The sequence below is a fragment of the Nycticebus coucang genome, chromosome 2 (genome assembly GCF_027406575.1).
Source record: "Nycticebus coucang isolate mNycCou1 chromosome 2, mNycCou1.pri, whole genome shotgun sequence".
NCBI classification, from domain to species: Eukaryota; Metazoa; Chordata; class Mammalia; order Primates; family Lorisidae; genus Nycticebus; species Nycticebus coucang.
This window is the reverse complement of record NC_069781.1, coordinates 74,213,316-74,232,831: the sequence shown is the minus strand read 5'-3', so window position 1 is coordinate 74,232,831 and position 19,516 is coordinate 74,213,316. Positions and strand designations below refer to the sequence as shown.

Below are 19,516 nucleotides of genomic sequence, written 5' to 3'. Positions count from 1 at the left end.
TAAAAACTACGAGTGCCATGAATGAAACGAAGCAGGTTACATGAGAGTGGAATTCTGGGAGCAAAGAGATAAACAAGGATGGAGAAGCAGGCGGGAAGGTGACTGTGATTCTAACATCTGCTTCATTTACTAGGCTTGGCCTGGCTTCCTTTTCCATCAATGCTCCCTTTATAGTGCTCCCTGTGATGGAAATAACCCCCCTACCTTTTGGGGCCAAAGAAAAACTCTTCCTCCATCGGGAGTCTCTGAAGTGCAACCTGAAAATGGAATGTAATGCACCAATTTCCTCACCTACAAGCAAAATACAACTTTCCCCTGAAACCTGTAGTACAGAGGTTAAGAACTCAGGTTCTGGGGTCAGACAGGACTGGTTTCAAATCTCTGGCCTACCAGTTAGTTACCAGCTGTGCGACCCCGGGCAAATTATGTAAACTCCTTAACATCAGTCTCCTCTTCAAAAAAATATAAACGTCATCATAGCACCTGCCCCTTAGGACTATTGTGAGGACTAATAACCAAAGTGTGCAAAGTGCCAAGCACAGCACCTGACATTACCTGCCACTGTCAAGACTGCTCCCTGACACCTGCCCAGCAGTGTCAGGACTCCTCTGGTTCCTGTGAACACCTTCATGTTCCCACTGGGAACAAACATCCGGATGTGTGGTTTGATGCTCTACACAGTAGGCTGTTCCTTTTTCCTCTGTCCTTTCATGTAGTTTTGGCTAGCTCTTATTACTGCATGTAAAATGATAGCTACTAAATTATTATTCCTACATTGAGCAAGAATTTAGATAAAAATAAGAGGTAAAAAAATTGGAAGCAAGCTCATACCTTACCTTTGGAGTCACAGTGATAACAACAGACTGAAACAGGGCTAAACAAGTAAATAGAAAGCCGTAAATTTCTCAATACAATCTCTCTAGTTTTGGTCATTTTCTAGAGCTCTAAACTGCCACACAGTATGAAAATGTCAGCATACTAAGGGGATATTACCACAAGAGCCTGGGTTATAAGTAGTAAATATATTCACAAGCTGAGCAAATCTCACAGGCCAAGTGAAATATCTGAAAGATCTTAATAGGCCAATGACATAGATAGTGACATCATCAAGGCCATCAAGGAACAACTTCTCCCCCAAAAAGGAAACAAATGAGACTTTAGGAGAAATATGCTTCTAATAACAACACTGGCTTGAGAAATATCTAAGATTTATACAGCATATGAGAATTGACGATGTGCTTCTAGATACAGGATCCCATTTGGTTCCCTCTCCACAGATGAGGAAACTGAGGCTCTGAGAGTTTGACACTTGTCATGATGCCAAATGGCTGGTGATGCCACAAGGTAAGTGGGAATTTAAAATCAGATGACTGAGGCAACATTTCTTTCCTTGCTGAGGCCTGGTCTGCATCACTATTGATGCTTTGATTAAGTGAATGAGTGCTCACTAAAATAGGCTTCTATCACTGGGCTGAACACACACATGCCTTACCCAAAGTGAAGGTATTTATTTAAGAGGTTAATAAAAAGTAAGCACCAATCTCACTGACGGAAAGGATTGCGCTGCCCCCCTGTGTCCATTCACTTTTTCCCGTCTCTGAAAGCAAAATCATTAGACCTCTTCATTCTTTAACAATAAAGCCATATGCAAAGCTGGGTATAACTAATATTATTAACTTACTTATATTAATGTGCATAATAACTTAATGGTAATAAAATGTATGTTGACTTCAATAAGTGTGTTTGAAAGTAATCTGAAAAAAATATCAATATACAGGCAGTCCCCAGGCTGCAAACATCCAAGTTACATACAACTTACACTTAGGAAATAGAGGCTATTACAGTAATTCCGCAAGCTATAAACATCTGACTGACACATGACTCAAAGTTACAAACAGAGGCTATTATAAGTAATTGTGTCTGTTCCAACTTGCATACAAATTCAACTTAATAATGAATCTACCTTGTTCCTAACCTGGGGACTGCCTATAGTAATATCTACAGTAAAATGAAAATGTAACAGTTTCAGCCAACAAAAAGCCTGGTCCCTCCTTGGGCTCATGTACAGTTCAGAGCAATACGCATGAAGCATTAATCAACTCATTTTTATCCAGTTAGTATCAAGGACCAGCAGATCACGAGGGCTCACTGACACTGCTGCATGCCTGGTGCCAGCAGCATCAAACTAGGAAGACTGGCACAGTGTAGGCCACGTGGAAGGTATGCCCACAATAATGTGTGTTGAAGAAATTAATAGATCCTCAGTGCATCTTAAGCCGAGCAAAACTTACTTTGAGGCATTCCAATTTAATTCCACTAAAATTACAATCTGAAATCAAAGGAATGTGAATAAAAAGAAAAGCTTAATAAGGCTCCCATTCTGCATCTGATTAACTTTCGAGTTATAACCAGCGTGCATGCACACAGCTCGAATATTCTCCAACCATCGTTTTAAAACAACTATTTTTATAATCTTCTCCCATAAATAAATGGCAGTCCAAGTCATGTTACATTTTAAAAAGCAAGTTACAAAATATGTATATTTAACATATACTTAGGTATATGTTGCAAATACAAATTCTGCAACTTTTAAAAATATAATTATTTCTTGGACTGCCATGTTTTACATGTGACCACGAAACCAGGATTTAGTATATTCAACCTACTCTAAAATATATATACACTCATGCCTACAAACTCTACACACTAAATATATTTGTATTTATATTTATATTTACATACATTGTATTTAATATGCAGCCAGGCCCTTAGTATTCCCAGGGGGTATGTTTAAGGACTCCCTACAGATATCAAAATCCTCAGATGCTCAATTCCCTTATATAAAATGGCACAGTATTTGCACATAACCCATGTACATCCTCCCACATACTTCATCTCTAAATTATCTATAATACCTAATATAATGTAAATGTTACATAATAGTTGTGATCTAGTATTATTTATAGAATAATGACAAGAAAAAAATCAGTACATGCTTGGTACGGATGCAACCATCACAGGCTCAGCTACATTTTTGATCCACAGTTGGTGGATTTCATAGCTAGGGATACTCTAGAGAGCCAACTTTATATAGGGTATATGTGCATGCATTTTAGGGTTCATTAAGTATAAGAAATGCATTACAGAAAGTCTAAAAAAGATACACATCAAATTGTTAATAATTATTAGCTACTGTTAGGGGTTGTTGAATGGATTTATTTTATATATTTTTGTGTTAAAATTTTTATAATGATATTAGTTAGGTATAAGGTGACTTTTTTTTAATTCATGGAAAATTAAATAAGACCAGAATGGACATGCTGATTCTATATTAGCATACTAAAATATAATTTGCCAGTAAGCAGGGATATACATTTTAACATAAAATTAGGTCAAATAAGATTTTAAAAAAAACTTATGGAAAAGAACTCAGTGCCCTAATTTCAGCCTGTCTCTTTTAGTCTGAATACCATTCAGTGAGAATTTTTGAAAAGCAGGAAGGAAGCAGATACTTTGTTCTATGTACCTAACAAAGTAATGACATCTTCAAGAGTACCCCTAAATTCACAGGGACTAGGCTTCTTGTCTGCAGCCTTTGCCAAAGAACCAAGAAACAGAAGAAAAAACTACAGATGCTGCGTCTACTCTACTTCACTGGGCCCCAACCTGCTCCAGTGACATCCCTACCAGGCAGGACAATGGCCCTCTACTTTTGTGGAGGCATCAGTCCAGCTCACCTTCCTTCTATGTTCTCTTAAGAAATGAAAAAGTTGGCTCAGTGCCTGTGGCTCAAGTGGCTAAGGCACCAGCCACATACACATGAGCTGGTGGGTTCGAATCCAGCCTGGGCCCGCCAAACAACAATGATGGTTGCAACCCAAAAAAAAAAAATAGCAGGCGCCTGTAGTCCCAGCTACTTGGGAGGCAGAGGCAAGAAACTCACTTGAACCCAGGATTTGGAGGTTTCTGTGAGCTGTGATGCCATGGCACTCTACCCAGGGCAACACCATGAGGCTCCGTCTCAAAAAAAAAAAAAGAAATGAAAAAGTTTACAGAATAAAATATCAAAATAATGCTGCAAAATATGGGAAATATACATGTATTCAGCATAACTTATTAAAAACTTTGGTAATAAAGGCAGGTGGTGGCATGTGCCTATAATCCTAGCTACTCAGGAGGCTGAGAAGGGAGGATCACTTGAGCCCAGGAGTCAAGACCAGCCTGGACAACATAGAGAGATGCCATCTTTTTTTTTTTTGAGACAGAGTCTCACTTTGTCACCCTTGGTAGAGTGCCGTGGTGTCACAGCTCACAGCACCTCAAACTCTTGGGCTCAGCAATACTCTTGACTCAGCCTCCCAAGTAACTGAGACTACAGGTGACTGCCACAATGCCCAGCTACTTTAGAGGCAAGGTCTTGCTCTGGCTGAGGCTGGTCTTGAACTTGTGAGCTCAGGCAATCCACCCACCTAAGCCTCCCAAGTGCTAGGATTACATGTGAGCCACCCGTGCCCAGCCTAGAGAGATGCCATCTTATAAGAAAAATATACCACAAACTTTGGTAAAAATATCAAGAATTTATACCAAAATACAGTCTTTACATCCAGACATCACTCCACAAGTAATCAAAGGACAGTGACAATCACTTTATACAGAAGGAAAGAAAGAAAAAAATCATAATATGGAAAAATGGAAATTTTTAAGAAGTAAATTTCAAATTTAAGGTTGTCACAAATCTTAATTTAAAAAGGAAGAGGGCCATAAAATATATTTTAGGGAAGTTATTGCATACTTGGTAAATACAACAAATCCAAATGATAATATCCAGCATTAGACAGGATGCAGGAAGGGGCACACCACACATTGCCGGATGCAATAAAAACAGTGAACCTAACAAGGGATCAGTTTGCCCCAATTTATAAGATGCAGTTCAATCTAGTAGTTCTAGTCTTTGTAAATATACAAAGAAAAGAATAATTTTTACAAGATGTCAAAGATAAAGAAAACCCAAATATTCATCAATATTAATTTAAAGATAATAACACTATGAAAAAAATACACAGCTATAAAAAATGGCAAGTAAACCACAGGTAACAGAGTAAGAAAAGCACAACTCAAAATATATATACTATTTATAGACCTATAAAAAAGGTAGATTAGCGAAATTCATTATAGCTATCGAAAGTAATGATGCTTATGTTTTAGAAATGGTAACATAATAGTGACATATAACAGAGGAAAGCTAATAACAGAAGAAAATATACCTGACCCTATGTAAAAATTCCTTATCTACAAGTTCTTTTGTACACAGAAATCTCGAGAAACGCATTCACCAAAATAGAAATAAAAGGTCTTTCAGAAAGATGTGATTCGGGGATGCTTTTTACAAGTAAACATTATTTTCATTTTAAGAAAGGAAAAAAGTAGAAATGTGTAATAGTGAAGATCGGAAGAGAATTTTCTGAGATTTCACACACACACAGCCCTACACAGACAACCCTAAAATCACCAAACCACCACACTGAGAGTCTATTTATGAGAATTTGGTGCCGCCAATGGCAGGTCCTACTTACCCTTCCTCATCTCAGGTTTTACGTCACTCAGGTTTTACGCCACTCAAGACATACCAAAAATCAAAGACCACACAAAACAGGTTCCTCCCATGATTTTAGCAGAGGGTTGCAAACTTTTTCTGTACAGGGTCAGGTAATAAATATTTTAGGCTTTATAGATCATCTGCTCACTACTACTCAACTCTTGTCATTGCACCTCAAAAATAGCTATGAACAATACTTGAACAAATGAGTGTTGCTATGTTCCAGTAAAAATTTATGATGAAACTGAATTTCATATTTGTCACATCACTAAATGTTCTTTGAAAAAAATTTTCCAACCATTTAAAAATGTAAAAGCCAAAAACAGTTTGTTAGTTCCTTAAAAAGTTAGAGTTATCATATGCCCCATTCCTAGGTTTCAAGAGTACTGAAAGCAAATACTCACACAACAATTTATACATGAATGTTCACAACAGCATTGTTCATACTACCCCCAAAGTGAAAATGACTTCATCTATTTTCTGTTGCTTATAACAGAATACCCCAAACTGACTAACTGATACAGAAAAGTATTTATTTCTTATAGTTATGGAGGCTGAGAAGTTCGAGGTTGAGGGGCTGCATCTTGTGAGGGCCTTTATGCAGGTAGGGATTCTGGGCAGAGTCCCAAGCAGCACAGAGCACCACACAGCAAAGGTAGCTGAGCATGCTAGTCAGTCTCCCTCTTCTTATAAAGCCACTAGCCCCACTCCGATGATAACTCATTAATTCATGAAAGGGTTATTCAATTCATGAAGGCAGAAGCCCCATGACCCAATCACCTCTTAAAGGCCCCACCTCTCAATACTGCCACATTGGGGACTGAATTTCACCATGAGTTTTGGAGGGGACAAATTTTTAAACCATATCAGGAAACAACCCAATGTCCATCAACTGATAAATGGATAAACAAAATGTCATATGTCCATATAAAAGAACATTATTCTGGAATAAAAAGGAATTAAGAGCTAATACATGCTACAACATGGTTGAATTTTGAAAAAATTAAGTGAAAGAAGCCAGACATAGAAGGCCACACACATTGTGTAGGCTTCCATTTATATGTCATGTCCAGAATAAGCAAATCAATAGAGACAGAAGCAGATTGGTGATGGCCAAAGTCAGGGGGAGAAGAAAGGGGAGTGACTGCTAATGAGTAATGATTTCTTTCTGGGATAATGAAAATGTTCTGCAATTAGACAATGGTGATGGTTGTACAGTCTTGAAAACACACTAACAACAACAAATTGTACATTTAAAAGTGATGATTTATAGTATATAAATAGAACTCAAATCATAATAAAAAATGTAGAAACCACTTTTAGTTCACAGGCCATGCAAAACAGACTACAGGATGGATTTGTCTGGGAGCTGGAGTTTACCAATCCTATTCTAGCTTCTAACAGATAAGAAGGGTTGGAGTTTTATACACAGACACACACCCCACAAATTAGAACACAGCCAAAGGCTATATTGTTAATATTACACAATATTATTTACTTGTAAATAATATTACAAGTAAAAACATTTAAAAGTAGACAATACAAGTAAAATTATTACTTTGTAAATTTATAAAATTATATTGAGGAACTGCCAAACTGTTTTGGGGTTTTACAAGCTGAGCCAGGACTGAAAAAATTATTTGATGATACTTAGATAATGGTATTAAAAATGGAAAGACAAAGAGTTTTTTTTTTTGTTTTTGTATGTGGGTTTTTTTTGTCTTGTTTTGTTTTGTTTTATTTTTGAGAGTCTCATTATGTCGCCCTTGGTAGAGTGCCTTGGCATCATAGCTCACAGCAACCTCAAACTCTTGGGCTCAAGCGATTCTCTTGCTTCAGCATCCCAAGTACCTGGGACTACAGGCCTGCCACAACGCCCAGCTATTTTTTTGTTGCTGTCGTTGTTTAGCAGGCCCCGGCCGTGTTTGACACACTAGCCCCAGTGTATGTGGCTGGCGGCCTAACCACTGAGCTACAGGCACTGAGCCAGACATAGAGCTTTAATTTATACTCACTGCCTCTAAACTCCATGAAGTTACTCTTCTGAATTTGGTTTCAGAAAAAAGTGCATGGTTTCTATAAACTTACAAACATATAAACTTATATGTTATTCAAAAGTACAACTTTTAAGTTCCAGTCCCCATTGTGTCATGCCAAAATGCTTTTAAAATTATATTAAGCTAATTTAGAAATGTATTTAATGACACATTACCTGGAGGCACTAGCTGTACTAATTCAAACCTAGTTAGGAAGCCTAAAAAGAAAAAAAAAAAAAAAAAATGAAATTTAACACTTAAAAACATTGCCACAGCTTTTCAGTAATTGCTAAGTTTAAAACACTCATAAAATGCATTTATATTCATATTAATAATGAAAAATAAGTGCCATGCTAACAAATCAGGTATTTCTAGAATCAGTCAACTGAGAATGGAGTAACTGAGCTACAAAAATAGCATTTCACCTCCTGTAAAGTATTGGCAAAACAATATTTTTATGTCTTAAAAATGTAGTCATAAAGCACTAAAATAATGATGCACTTTTCATCTTAAAAATTCAAAATCCAATTGTTTTCCATGAACATATAAAAGTTTATCTTGCTTAAAACAGTGTGTTACAAGACTATACAAATTAGACCTAAAATATAACTTCTTAAATGTTTCTTGTGTTCAGAATATACTTAGAAATAGTGAGCCCATGCACAAGGTAGAATAAGAAGAAAATTTAAATCTTAAAGATAACTTAAAACAATTGATACAAATAAAATATCAATAGAGATAATTCCCACAAAATATTTCAAGTAAAAACATTATAAAGTAGACAATAAAAGTAAAATTCTCACTTTGTAAATTTATTTAAAAAAATATATGAATGTAGAGGACAAAACTTTAAAGGCTGAAAAACTTAAAAGCCAAAAAATGCCTAAAATTTTAGGTTTTCAAAGTGGTAAAGGGAAATACATTTGCCAACCATCATGCCATGGTAATACTAAGCACATAATTTGTTTCAGGCTTTAAATTCCTTACATTCAAGTAATTCTCACAACCCTGTGAGTCCAGTATGATGCCTATCCTAATTTTTATGAATGAGGCAACTAAATCTAAAGAAGAAATATACACACGGTTTAACAGTGACATGGAAGGAGCCTGCTACCAGGGCCTGTGCTCTTGTGCACAAGATACTTCATTGAAAAAAATCACATTCTTCCACAGAACAAGTTAATTAGGATGCTTCACAAAACACCTACAGCTTTTAATTGCCTGCTAGAATGGCATTACACACTCCATACTTGCTTTAAATATCAAGGACAGAGCAAATCACCAATAAGGGACCCAGAGAATTATTCTTGTGTTCTTTTATTCTTCAGACCACCAACCAGGTCTTGATATTTTGGAATTGAAATGAAAGATCCTAATTCTTGTACAGTCATTTAAAATGCTGAATTTTTCTTTGGTATTTTTTTTAAATTTAGACAGGGTCTCTATAAGGCTGGAGTGTAGTGGTATTAATGTAGTTCTCTGCAGCTTCAACCTCTGAGGCTCAAATGATCCTCTTGCTTCAGTTTCTAAAGTAGCTAGGACTACAAGTGCACACCACAACATCCCACCATTTTTAAAATTATTTTTTTTTAGAGACAAGAGTAGGGAGGTTTCACTAACTCTTCGCCTCAAGCAATCCTCCTGCCTTGGTCTCCCAAAGTGCTGAGATTACAGGCATGAGCCACCATGCAGAGCCTCTTTCACATTTAAAGAAGATTGAGGGATTCAGTGTTCTTACAAATGTGACCCATTTCAGAGAAATGTTATACCTTCCTGCTTCTTAACATTCAGGTAGAAATGTTAAGTACAATAAATCAATTTGGGCATAACATCCACTTTTTAAAAGGCCTAGTTCCAAAGATATTACTTTTCATATCCTATTGCTTTGATGTCTTCCTAAGACACAAAAGATTAGTACTTCAAACATTCTTCTTAGTAAAGTATCTCAAGAATGGAAGAAAAAGTATCCAATGTACTCAGCCCTACTATGAAACTAATTTATGGCTTTCATATGAAAGCTATAACCCAGTTACAACCTAAGTATAGGGGGAAGGGGGAAAGGGAGGGGAGGGAGGGGGGAGGATGGGCGGAGGGAGGGTGATTAGTGGGATTACACCTGCGGTGCATCTTACAAGGGTATATGTGAAACTTAGTAAATGTAGAATATAAATGTCTTAACACAATAACTAAGAAAATGCCTGGAAGGCTATGTTAACCCTATGTGATGAAAATATGTCAAATGGTCTATAAAACCAGTGTATGGTGCCCCATGATCACATTAATGTACACAGCTATGATTTAATAATAAAATAAAATTTAAAAAAAATTTAGGAAACGGCTCATGTTGGAGACAGTTTAAAGCTGTTCCTTCTCAGACTCTTTCCTCAGTCTTCCCCCTTGTGTTGCTCAGAGTTGTCTCTGGGCCTTTTCTGTTCACACTCCCTGGACCATTTCAGTTCATTAAAATCTACAGGTAAAAGACTATCCAATCTCTATCGACAGACCACATCTATATTTTTCCTGATTTTCAAAAATCTTACGTTCCTTGCTACTGGACATTTCCACTTGCATGTCCCAGTAACACCCTAAACCTGTCCAAAGTTAAAGTCCTCCCACACCAACCCCTATTCCTGGCTTTCTAGTCTTTGAATGGCATGAGCTGGAACTAGGGTCTTCTCCAGATGCTGTGAGTTATAAGTAGGCCCACATCTAGCCAAGTCCTTCAAAGTCCCACTCACTGTTTCTGACTCTTCCATTTTACCTTAACCTTTAATTACTATAGATTTTCTAGTTCCTTATTATCTATCTGGCTTTCTGAGTCACTGCCTTCCTGCTCTGCCCTTGTGTTCCAGAATACATGGTCAGTGACTGCCCTTACCTGCATGACTTCTATAGGCACCGATTCATTCTTTGCCTAATTTCAAACTCCTCAATGCACCTGGCATGGCAGCCTGATGCCTAGGATGCTCCTCTATCCTCTACCTAGCACTGTCGCAGCTCACCTGGTACCTGCTTCTGATGCTATCTCTATATTCTGCCATCATCTGTGATCTTGGTCCTAATTCTTTCAACAGAGTAAAATCTCAGTTGAAAATTTCATAAAGCTTAAGAATATGACTAAAAGTCATATCAAAAACAAAAAGAATCCACTAACCTTTTGCCTCAAGACCCTGAAGAAAAAAAGCAAACCAAACCTAAAGCAAATAGAAGAAAACAATAAAGATTAAGCAGAAATTGGCCAGCTGAGATGGCTCACACCTGGAATCCTAACACTCTGGGAGGCCAAGGGGGGTGGATTGATTGAACTCAGGAGTTCCAGACCAGCCTGAACAAGAGCTGTCTCTACTGCATATAGAAAAGTACCCAAGGCTCAGAGCCTGTAGCTCAAGCCGTAAAGGCACCAGCCACATACACCAGAGGTAGCAGGTTTGATTCCAGCCCTGGCCTGCCAAACAACAATGACAACTACAACCAAAAAGTATCTGGGAGTTGTGGCGAGCGCCTGTCGTCCCAGTTACTCAGGAGGCTGAGGCAAGAGAATCACTTAAGCCCAGGAGTTGGAGGTTGCTGGGAGCTGTGATGCCATGGCACTCTATCCAGGGTGACAGCTTGAGGCTCTGTCTCAAAAAAAAGAAAGAAAGAAAAGTACCCAAGCATCGTGGCAGGTGCCTGTAATCCCAGCTACTCAGGAAGCTGAGGCATGAGGGTCACTTCAGCCGAATAATTTGATGTTTCTGTGATGTATGATGATGCCACAGCACTCAACCCCAAGGTGACAGAGTGAGATTCTTCTCATAAGCAGAAATTAATGAAATAGACAATAGAAAAGCAATAGAGAAAATTGGCCAGATGTGGTGGCTCACACCTGAAAACCTCTGGGAGGCCAAAGTGGGAGGATCCCTTGAGCTCAGGAGTCTGAGAGCAGGTTGAGAAAGAGTAAGACACCCATCCCTACTAAAAATAGAAAAAATCAGCAGGGTGTCATCATGGATGCCTATAGTCCCAGCTACTCTGGAGGCTGAGGCAGGAAGATGTGTTGAACCCAGGAGTTGGAGGTTGCTGTGAGCTAGGCTGACATGATGGCTCTAGCCTGGGAATCAGAGTGAAGCTCTGTTTAAAAAAGAAAAACAATAGAGAAGAATCAATGAATCCAAAAATTTGGTTCTTCCAAAAGATAAACGAAACTGATAGACTTAGAGAAAAGATGCAAATGACTAAAATCAGAAATGAAAGAGGGGACATTACCACTAATTTTATAGAAATAAAAAGGAAATACTAAGAATGACTTTATGTCAACAAATTATATAACTTAAATGAAATGGAAAAATTCCTAGAAAGACACAAACTACCAAACTGACTACAGAAAAAATAGAAAATCTGAAAAGATCTATGACAAACAGAAAGATTAAATGAGCAATCAAAAAACAACCCAAAGACAAGCCCAGGTCCAGGTGACTTTAACATCTGGATTCTATCAAATGTTTAAAGAATTATTACCAAATATTCACAAACTCTTCCAAAAAACAGAAGAGGAGAGAACACTTCCCAACTCATTCAATGGGGCCAGTATTACCGAAGCCAAAGATGTCAGAATATCTTTGATAACAATATCTCTCATAACTATAGACTCAAAAAACGTCTGCCCAATACAGACAAACCAAATCCAGCAGCATACAGAAAGGATTATACTCCATAATCAACTGAGAATTACGCAAGTAATGTATGGTTGGTTTAGTTAAAACCAATTAGTATATCAATAAAATAAAGGAAAAACCTACATAATCGCCTTAACAGATACAGAAAAAGTATGTGATAAACTTCAACATTTTTTCATGATAAAAACTCAACAATTAAAAATAGAAGGAAATTTCTTCAACCTGATATAGGACATTTATGTAAAACTAATAAGCGGCATCACAATTAATGGGAAAAATGTTTTTCTCCCTAGCATCAGGAACAAGACAAGGATGCTCATTTTCATAGCTTCTACTCAATACTCTGCTGTAGATTCTAGCCAGGGCATGGAAATGAAATAAAATGCATCCAAACTGTAAAGGAAGAAGCTTCTTCTATTCACAGATGACATGAATTTATAAACAGAAAATGCTATGGAATCAACAAAAATCCTAAAACTAATAAACAAGTTCAGCAGGTTTGTAGGATAAAATATCAGTATACTTATATACAAAATCAACTGGATTTCTATACACTGAAAATTATCAATCTGAAAATGAAAGTTTTTTAAAATTCCACTTACGACAACATCAAACAGAATAAAATACAATAAAATAAATACAAGACTTGTATACTGAAAATTAAAAAACATCATTTAAAATAATCTACATAAATGGAAAAATCCCTCATTAATGAAAGACTTAATATTATTAAGATAGCAATACTACCGCAATATATCTACAGAGTCAATGCAATCCCTATCAACAACCCAGCTGGCTTCTTTGTAGAAACCGACAAGCTGATTTTAACATTCATTTGGAAAATCAAGCGGCCCCAAATAGCAAACATATAGTTTTGAAAAATAAGAACTAAGTTGGAAGACTCACACTTCCTGATTTCAAAATTTTCTATGAAGCTATAGTAATCAAGATTGTGTGTTGGCAGAAAAGTAGAAATATGGCTCAACAGAATAGAATTGAGAGTCTAAAAATAAACCCTCATGTCAGCTGTAAGTTGATTTCAAAAGAATGTCAAAACAATTCAATGGGGAAAAAAATAGTCTTTTTACCAAATGGTGCTAAGACAATTGGATATCTATATGCAAAAGAATGAAATTGATCCCCCACCTCCTACCATCTATAAAAATTAATACAAGTCATAGACCTAGATGTGAGGGCCAAAACTATAAAACTCTAAGAAGAAAACATAAATGTAAGCCTTCACAATCTTTAATTAGGCAATGGTTTCTTAGATATGACACCAAAAACACAAGAATCAACAACAACAACAAAAATAGATAAACTGGAACTTATCAAAATTAAAAGGCTCTGTGTTTCAAAAAATACCACCAAGAAAGTAAAAGACAATTTTAGAATAGGAGAAAATATTTGTATATCTGACTATTTACTTATACCTAGAATATATAAAGAACATTTACAACTCAACAAGAAGTGACAAATAACTCAAAAAGTAAGCAAAAGATCTTTAATAAACATTCCTCAAAAAAAATACGAATGGCCAATAATCTCATGAAAAAGGGCTCAACTCCATTAGTCATCAGAGAAATGCAAATCAAAACAATGAAGAGACATTACTTCCCACCCACAGGGATGGCTACCAATCAAAAAGATAGGTAATAACAAGTGTTGGCCAGGATTAGAAAAATGGAACCCACACACATTGCTGGTGAGATATAAAATGATTCGGTTCCTTTGCAAAATAGTGTGAAAGTTACTTAAGAGGTTAAATACATAGTTTCCATATGAACTACAATTTCACTCCCAGGTATACAGCCAAGAGAAATTAAAACATATCTCCACATGAAAACTTGTGAATAGATATTCACAATATCATTATTCTTCATAGCCTAAAAGTAGAAACACCCCAAATATCCACCACAACTAATGAATGAAAAACCAAAATATGGTCTATTCATACATTGGAATATTATTTGACCATAAAAAGAAAATAAGTACTGGCACATACTGTAATATGGGTAAACCTTGAAAATATGCTAAGTGAAAAAAATCCCATCACAAAGGATGACAAGTTGTATAATCTCATTCATATGAAATATCCAGAATAAGTAAATTTATAGGGACAGAAAGATTAGTGGTTGCCTGTGGCAGCGGAAATTGGTGGAGAACAAGCAGTAACTGCTAATGAATTGCTAATGGTTTCTCTACGCAGCCATGAAAATATTAATTGATTAAATGACTTCATTGATTGTGGCGATAGTTGTACAACCCTGTGAATATATAAAAAACACTTAATTTTTACAAATAAATAATGAAAGAGAATTATGCCATCTAGCAAATCCTTCTATATTTAGAAAAGAGTTTTTAAGAGAATAAAAAACATTATTAAAATTTTACATACACTCTAAAAATAAACATGGATCAAACATGGAAGTAACACAGTTCAGAAAATAGCAGAATTTTCTATGTATGATTTAACACACAATAGTCTTGTATTTTTGTTCTGCATTAGTTTGGTGTTGGTTGATTTTGATTTGGTTTGGTTTTTTGAGAACACCTACCTTCTAAACGGTCTACTACAGCTCCAGGATCTATTGCATTTTCAAATACCTGCACAGAAAAATAGGAATAATAAATTTTCAAGTTGTAGTAGTTAAGTATTAATACTTACAGAAACTATAGACCAGCACGGTGGTTCATGCCTGTAATCCTAGCACTCTGCGAGGCCAAGGCTGGTGGATTGCTTGACCTCAGGAGTTCCAGACCAGCCTGAGCAAAATGAGAATCCATCTTTTAAAAACAGAAAAACTAGCTGAGATTTGTGGTGCATGCCTATAGTCCCATTTACTTAGAAGGCTAAAGCAAGAGGATTGCTTGAGTATAAGAGTTTGAGGTTGCTGTGAGCTATGATGATGCCACAGCACTCTACTGAGGATGACATAGTGAGACTCTGTCTCAAAAACATCATAAAAACTATAGATGCCATATTTCCAAATAATTAACATATGTAAAATCCAGTCATATAATATTTTAGAATTCAACCAAAGCCCCTTTAACAGATTGCGTGTCTGTGTTTTGTTTTTTGAAACAAAGTCTCACTTTGTCCCCTTTGGTAGACTGCCATGTCATCATAGTGCACAGCAACCTAAAACTTTTGGGCTCAGGTGATCCTCCTGCTTCAGCCTCAGAGTAGCTGGGATACAGGCAACCACCACAGTGTCCAGCTAGTATTTTTTTTTTTTTTTTTTAGAGACAACGGGAAAGTGGGGGTTGTCTGTTTTTCTTGCTCAGGCTAGTCTCCAACTCAGAATATGCGAGCTTAATCTATACATGCCTCAGCCTCCCAGAGTGCTAAGATTACACGTGTAAGCCACCACCACACCTGGCCAATGTGTATGGTTAAACAGAGTTCAATAAATGATTATAAAATAAATGAATGAGAATTAATACAACAATAACAAGTGCAATAAAATCTCAATTAGCTAAATTTACCATGTGTCAAAAATGTCATCAATTTGACAGAGTTCCACAGTATTGCTAAAAGTACACCCTGCATTATCCACAAGGAATCTTGTGTGAGTGCCTAGAAAAATACTGTACACAACTGTACACAAAGCTAAGTACTAGGAGCTATACTCCCACAAAGATTCAGAGAGACAGAGAGTCATAAGTTTTAAATGTATCATGAAACACAAGAAAAATACCATGATATCTGTCCAGCCATTGCCAAATTGCCATAGTTTGTCCTGAGAAAAAAAGGCCTGGGTGAGGACTGAAATTAAAAGCATAGTAAGCCCCTCCTCTGAACTCTAGAATTCTGTAAGAAACAAAAAGTTTTCAGCAGTTTGATTGCAAGCTTTAAAGTTCTGATCTAATTAATGTTAAAACTTAAGCAAGATTAAAATATGCTCTTGGGTCCAAAGCCAGGTTTGCTTTAAAGAAAAAAATAATTGGGGCTATACCCTGTAATCTATTTTTGTTTTACTAACTTGGAATTATCAAGTAAATATGGGTAACTTCTTTTTCCTCAAATTACTTCAATAATTGTATTTTTTTTTTTTTTTAAAGAGAGAGTCTCACTCTGTCACCCTGGGGAGAGTACCATAATGTCATCATAGGTCACAGCAAGGTCAGTCTATTGGGCTCAAGGGATCCTCCTGCCCCAGCCTCCCAAGTGTCTGGGACTACAGGCACTGACCACAATGCCCAGGCAGTTTTTCTATTTTTAGTAGAAATGGGGAATCACTCCTGCTCAGGCTGGTCTGGAACTCTTTTTTTTTTTTTTTTTGTAGAGACAGAGTTTCACTTTATGGACCTGGTAGAGTGCTGTAGCATCATACAGCTCACAGCAACCTCCAACTCCTGGGTTTAAGCAATTCTCTTGCCTCAGCCTCCCGAGCAGCTGGGACTACAGGCGCCCACCACGCTGGTCTGGAACTCTTAAACTCAAGCAATCTATCTGCCTGGGCCTCCTGGAATGCTAGGATTACCAAGGCACTAATTGCATTCTTTCATTCCACCCATTGTTATAGGTTGAATTATATCCCCTCTCCCTGCAAAAAATCACAGCTTGAAGTCCTAACCCAGTATCTCAGAATGTGACTTAAATTTGCAAATAAGGTCATTGCAGATGCAATTATGTAAATTATAATGAGGTCATGCTGGAGTAAGGCAAGCCCCTAATCTAATATGACTGGTGTCCTCATAAAAGTGGGGATTTGAGCACAGAAACTGTTAGACAAATAACTTTGGGCAAAATAAATTTAATAGGGTTTATTTGAGAAAAAACAATTCATGAACCAGGCATCATTCGGAATCAAAAGAGGTTCAAAGAGTTCCATTACTACACCATCAGTAACAGCTTTTACAGGGTGAGGTAGGATCAAAGAAAATATATTTGATTGGTGAGGATGGAAAGACCCTACTTAGAGGCCAGTTGGCAATTTCTAATTGGTAAAGTCTCTAGTTAGAGATTAGTTGGCAGTATCTGGTAAAGTTTCATTTTGCTGTGTACACTGTCAGTTCGTTTACATAGGAACTTAACCAACTGGAACCACTACAGCCTAATGTCTTCCCCTCCAAAATAAAATTTTAATATACACACAGAGTGAATGCCATGTAATACTGAAATTCTGCTGCCACAAGTCAAGGAATATTAGAAGCTAGGAGAGAGGCCTGGAACAGACCCCTAATTCCTTTAGAGGAAGGATAACCCTGTCAACACTTCTATTTCAGACCTCCATAGTCTTCAGAACTAAGGTAATAAGTGTCTATTGTTTAAGCCACACCATTTGTGGTACTTTTTGTATTATATAGCTCTAGGAGACCAATATACTCACATCTAAGGATTTTCTCACGCGCGATCTTGGGGCGTAAATGATTGACATGAACTACCCAAACACATATATTTTTATGAGTAATTGGTTTATGTACATAATTTAGGACTTCCAATTCCGAATTACACAGAAGATCCAAGGAAAAGAAAATGTTTTCACTACTTGTTACAAGTATTTGCAGCTATAGAACAGAAAAGATACAAGGAAGCAAAATCTACTGGAGGAAAGCTGGAATGTGAACCCAAACAAGTCATGCAAGAGACCAATTATTTCATTGTATTTCATAAAATGAAAAATGGTTCCATGATATGTGTGAATAGTAATCTTAAATGTACAGGTTTGCAACAGATCAACAGTGGCCTCTAAAATGGAACTCAGACCCCCTCTTTTATAAATCAAGGATAAACTAAATAATTCTCCATAGTCATTTACAGATTTACCATTTTGTGCTTCTATGATTTTGTATCCTTGGGCTTCTTATAAAAAAAGATTTTAAAACACTTCCACAGAGCAAATCCAAAATTGATAAAAACTAGTAATAAAATTCTTGGGGGGAAAAATACTGCATTTTACCACCTACTTTTCACCACTTCCAACATCTAAATGAAAGAAGCAGGTCCCGTTAGATTCTGACTGTATGTTCCATGACTACAGCCATTTGTTTCTCTCTTATTTGACCACTTTGGTATAGTATTTGTGTAAATTAACAAGCTGTAATCTATAATCCTAGCCCTAGGATTCACCCTAGCCCTTCAGAAAATTGATCTTCTTATCCTCTCCCAACCTCAAGTCAAATCAGGTCATTTTCTGGGCACCCTCTTCCAGACTATTAAAAGTGATATATGCTCTACCGAGAAGCCTTCTCTTTCACCAAAAGATCTACTTCTGTGACATGGTTTGGGGCAAAAATCATTAGACTTTGTTAAGGCTAAAACCGATTTCATCTCCAAATTCCAAAACAAAGACTGTAAGGGACTGTCAGTGACTACAAAGTAATGATATTAATATTCCATTAAATAGTGGGAAGAAGGTTAGTTATATTTTGGCTATTTATATCGCTATGGTATTCACTGGAATGGAATCTAGCCTTTATCACTGTAGCTAAAGAAACCCAAGTAAGACACAAGGGAAGTCAATACATCTGAAAGCCCTCTTGTTTTGTTACAGGATATCAATTAAAGGATTTAACTACTTTGGTTATAGATTTTCATAATTTTTCTGGATCTAAAGAAATCATTTTAATAATCTGCAGTTTATTAGTAATCCTTTTCGTAAATGTAATGCAATTGCCTGTAACACCTCTAAGAACATTCAGAAATGCTCTCTGTGCTCCAGTTAGAAAATACCATGGGAGTTCCAAGAATAGGAAACATCGACCAGGGTATTTAGCACTAGATAGAACTTGGCTCAGATCTGCGAAGCAAAATCAACCGCGATTTTGCTTCAAGGCCGACCGTGGTTTTGCACTCTGCTCAAGTGCAATCGGGTAGTATTTTTAAAGAAATTCACAAAATAATTTAATACGAATCATGTTCTTTATGAGAACTATTAGATTATCTTCAGGCAACAAAACGCAAAGAGAAAGTCAAAAGCACCTTTTCAAATCTCATGTTCTGATGAATCATAATGGGAAACACAGAAGGAAAGCAGTGTGTCTCCACGTACTGATTCAGGAGGTAGACCCCAAGGTACACTTCTTGCTTGCCAGGCAGGAACACCCCTGGGCAAGAGATCTTTGAAAAAGAAAGAAGAAAAAGAGAGAAAGCAGGGTTTGATTTGGTTCGTTAAATGGGACTCTGTTTCTCCTAAACTCCCACTGGACACTGAAATTCTCCACTCCCCCTACCCACCCCCCCCGTCATCTCACTCCCGCTCCGGTACCTCCCAACCCAACGT

The 19,516-nt window shown here is 36.9% G+C and overlaps 1 protein-coding gene across 13 annotated transcripts in view; it reads right to left on the bottom strand.

The window, feature by feature from the left end:
• SPATA6L (spermatogenesis associated 6 like) overlaps positions 1 to 19,516 on the bottom strand; it is a 66,118-nt gene that overhangs the window by 30,246 nt on the left and 16,356 nt on the right. For 10 of the 13 annotated variants that reach the window (XR_008376474.1, XR_008376476.1, XM_053573673.1 and 7 more), the window contains 3 exons: positions 19,216 to 19,353; positions 14,846 to 14,894; positions 7,809 to 7,850 (listed from right to left, as the gene is read on the bottom strand). Coding sequence is in view for 11 of the 13 variants with exons in the window: in XM_053573673.1 (XP_053429648.1) it covers positions 7,809 to 7,850; positions 14,846 to 14,894; positions 19,216 to 19,353 (229 nt within the window). In the remaining 2 variants the exon portion in view is untranslated. The remainder of the gene's footprint in view (positions 1 to 7,808; positions 7,851 to 14,845; positions 14,895 to 19,215; positions 19,354 to 19,516) is intronic. The other 3 variants (XM_053573729.1, XM_053573717.1, XM_053573718.1) reach the window with 1 other exon arrangement.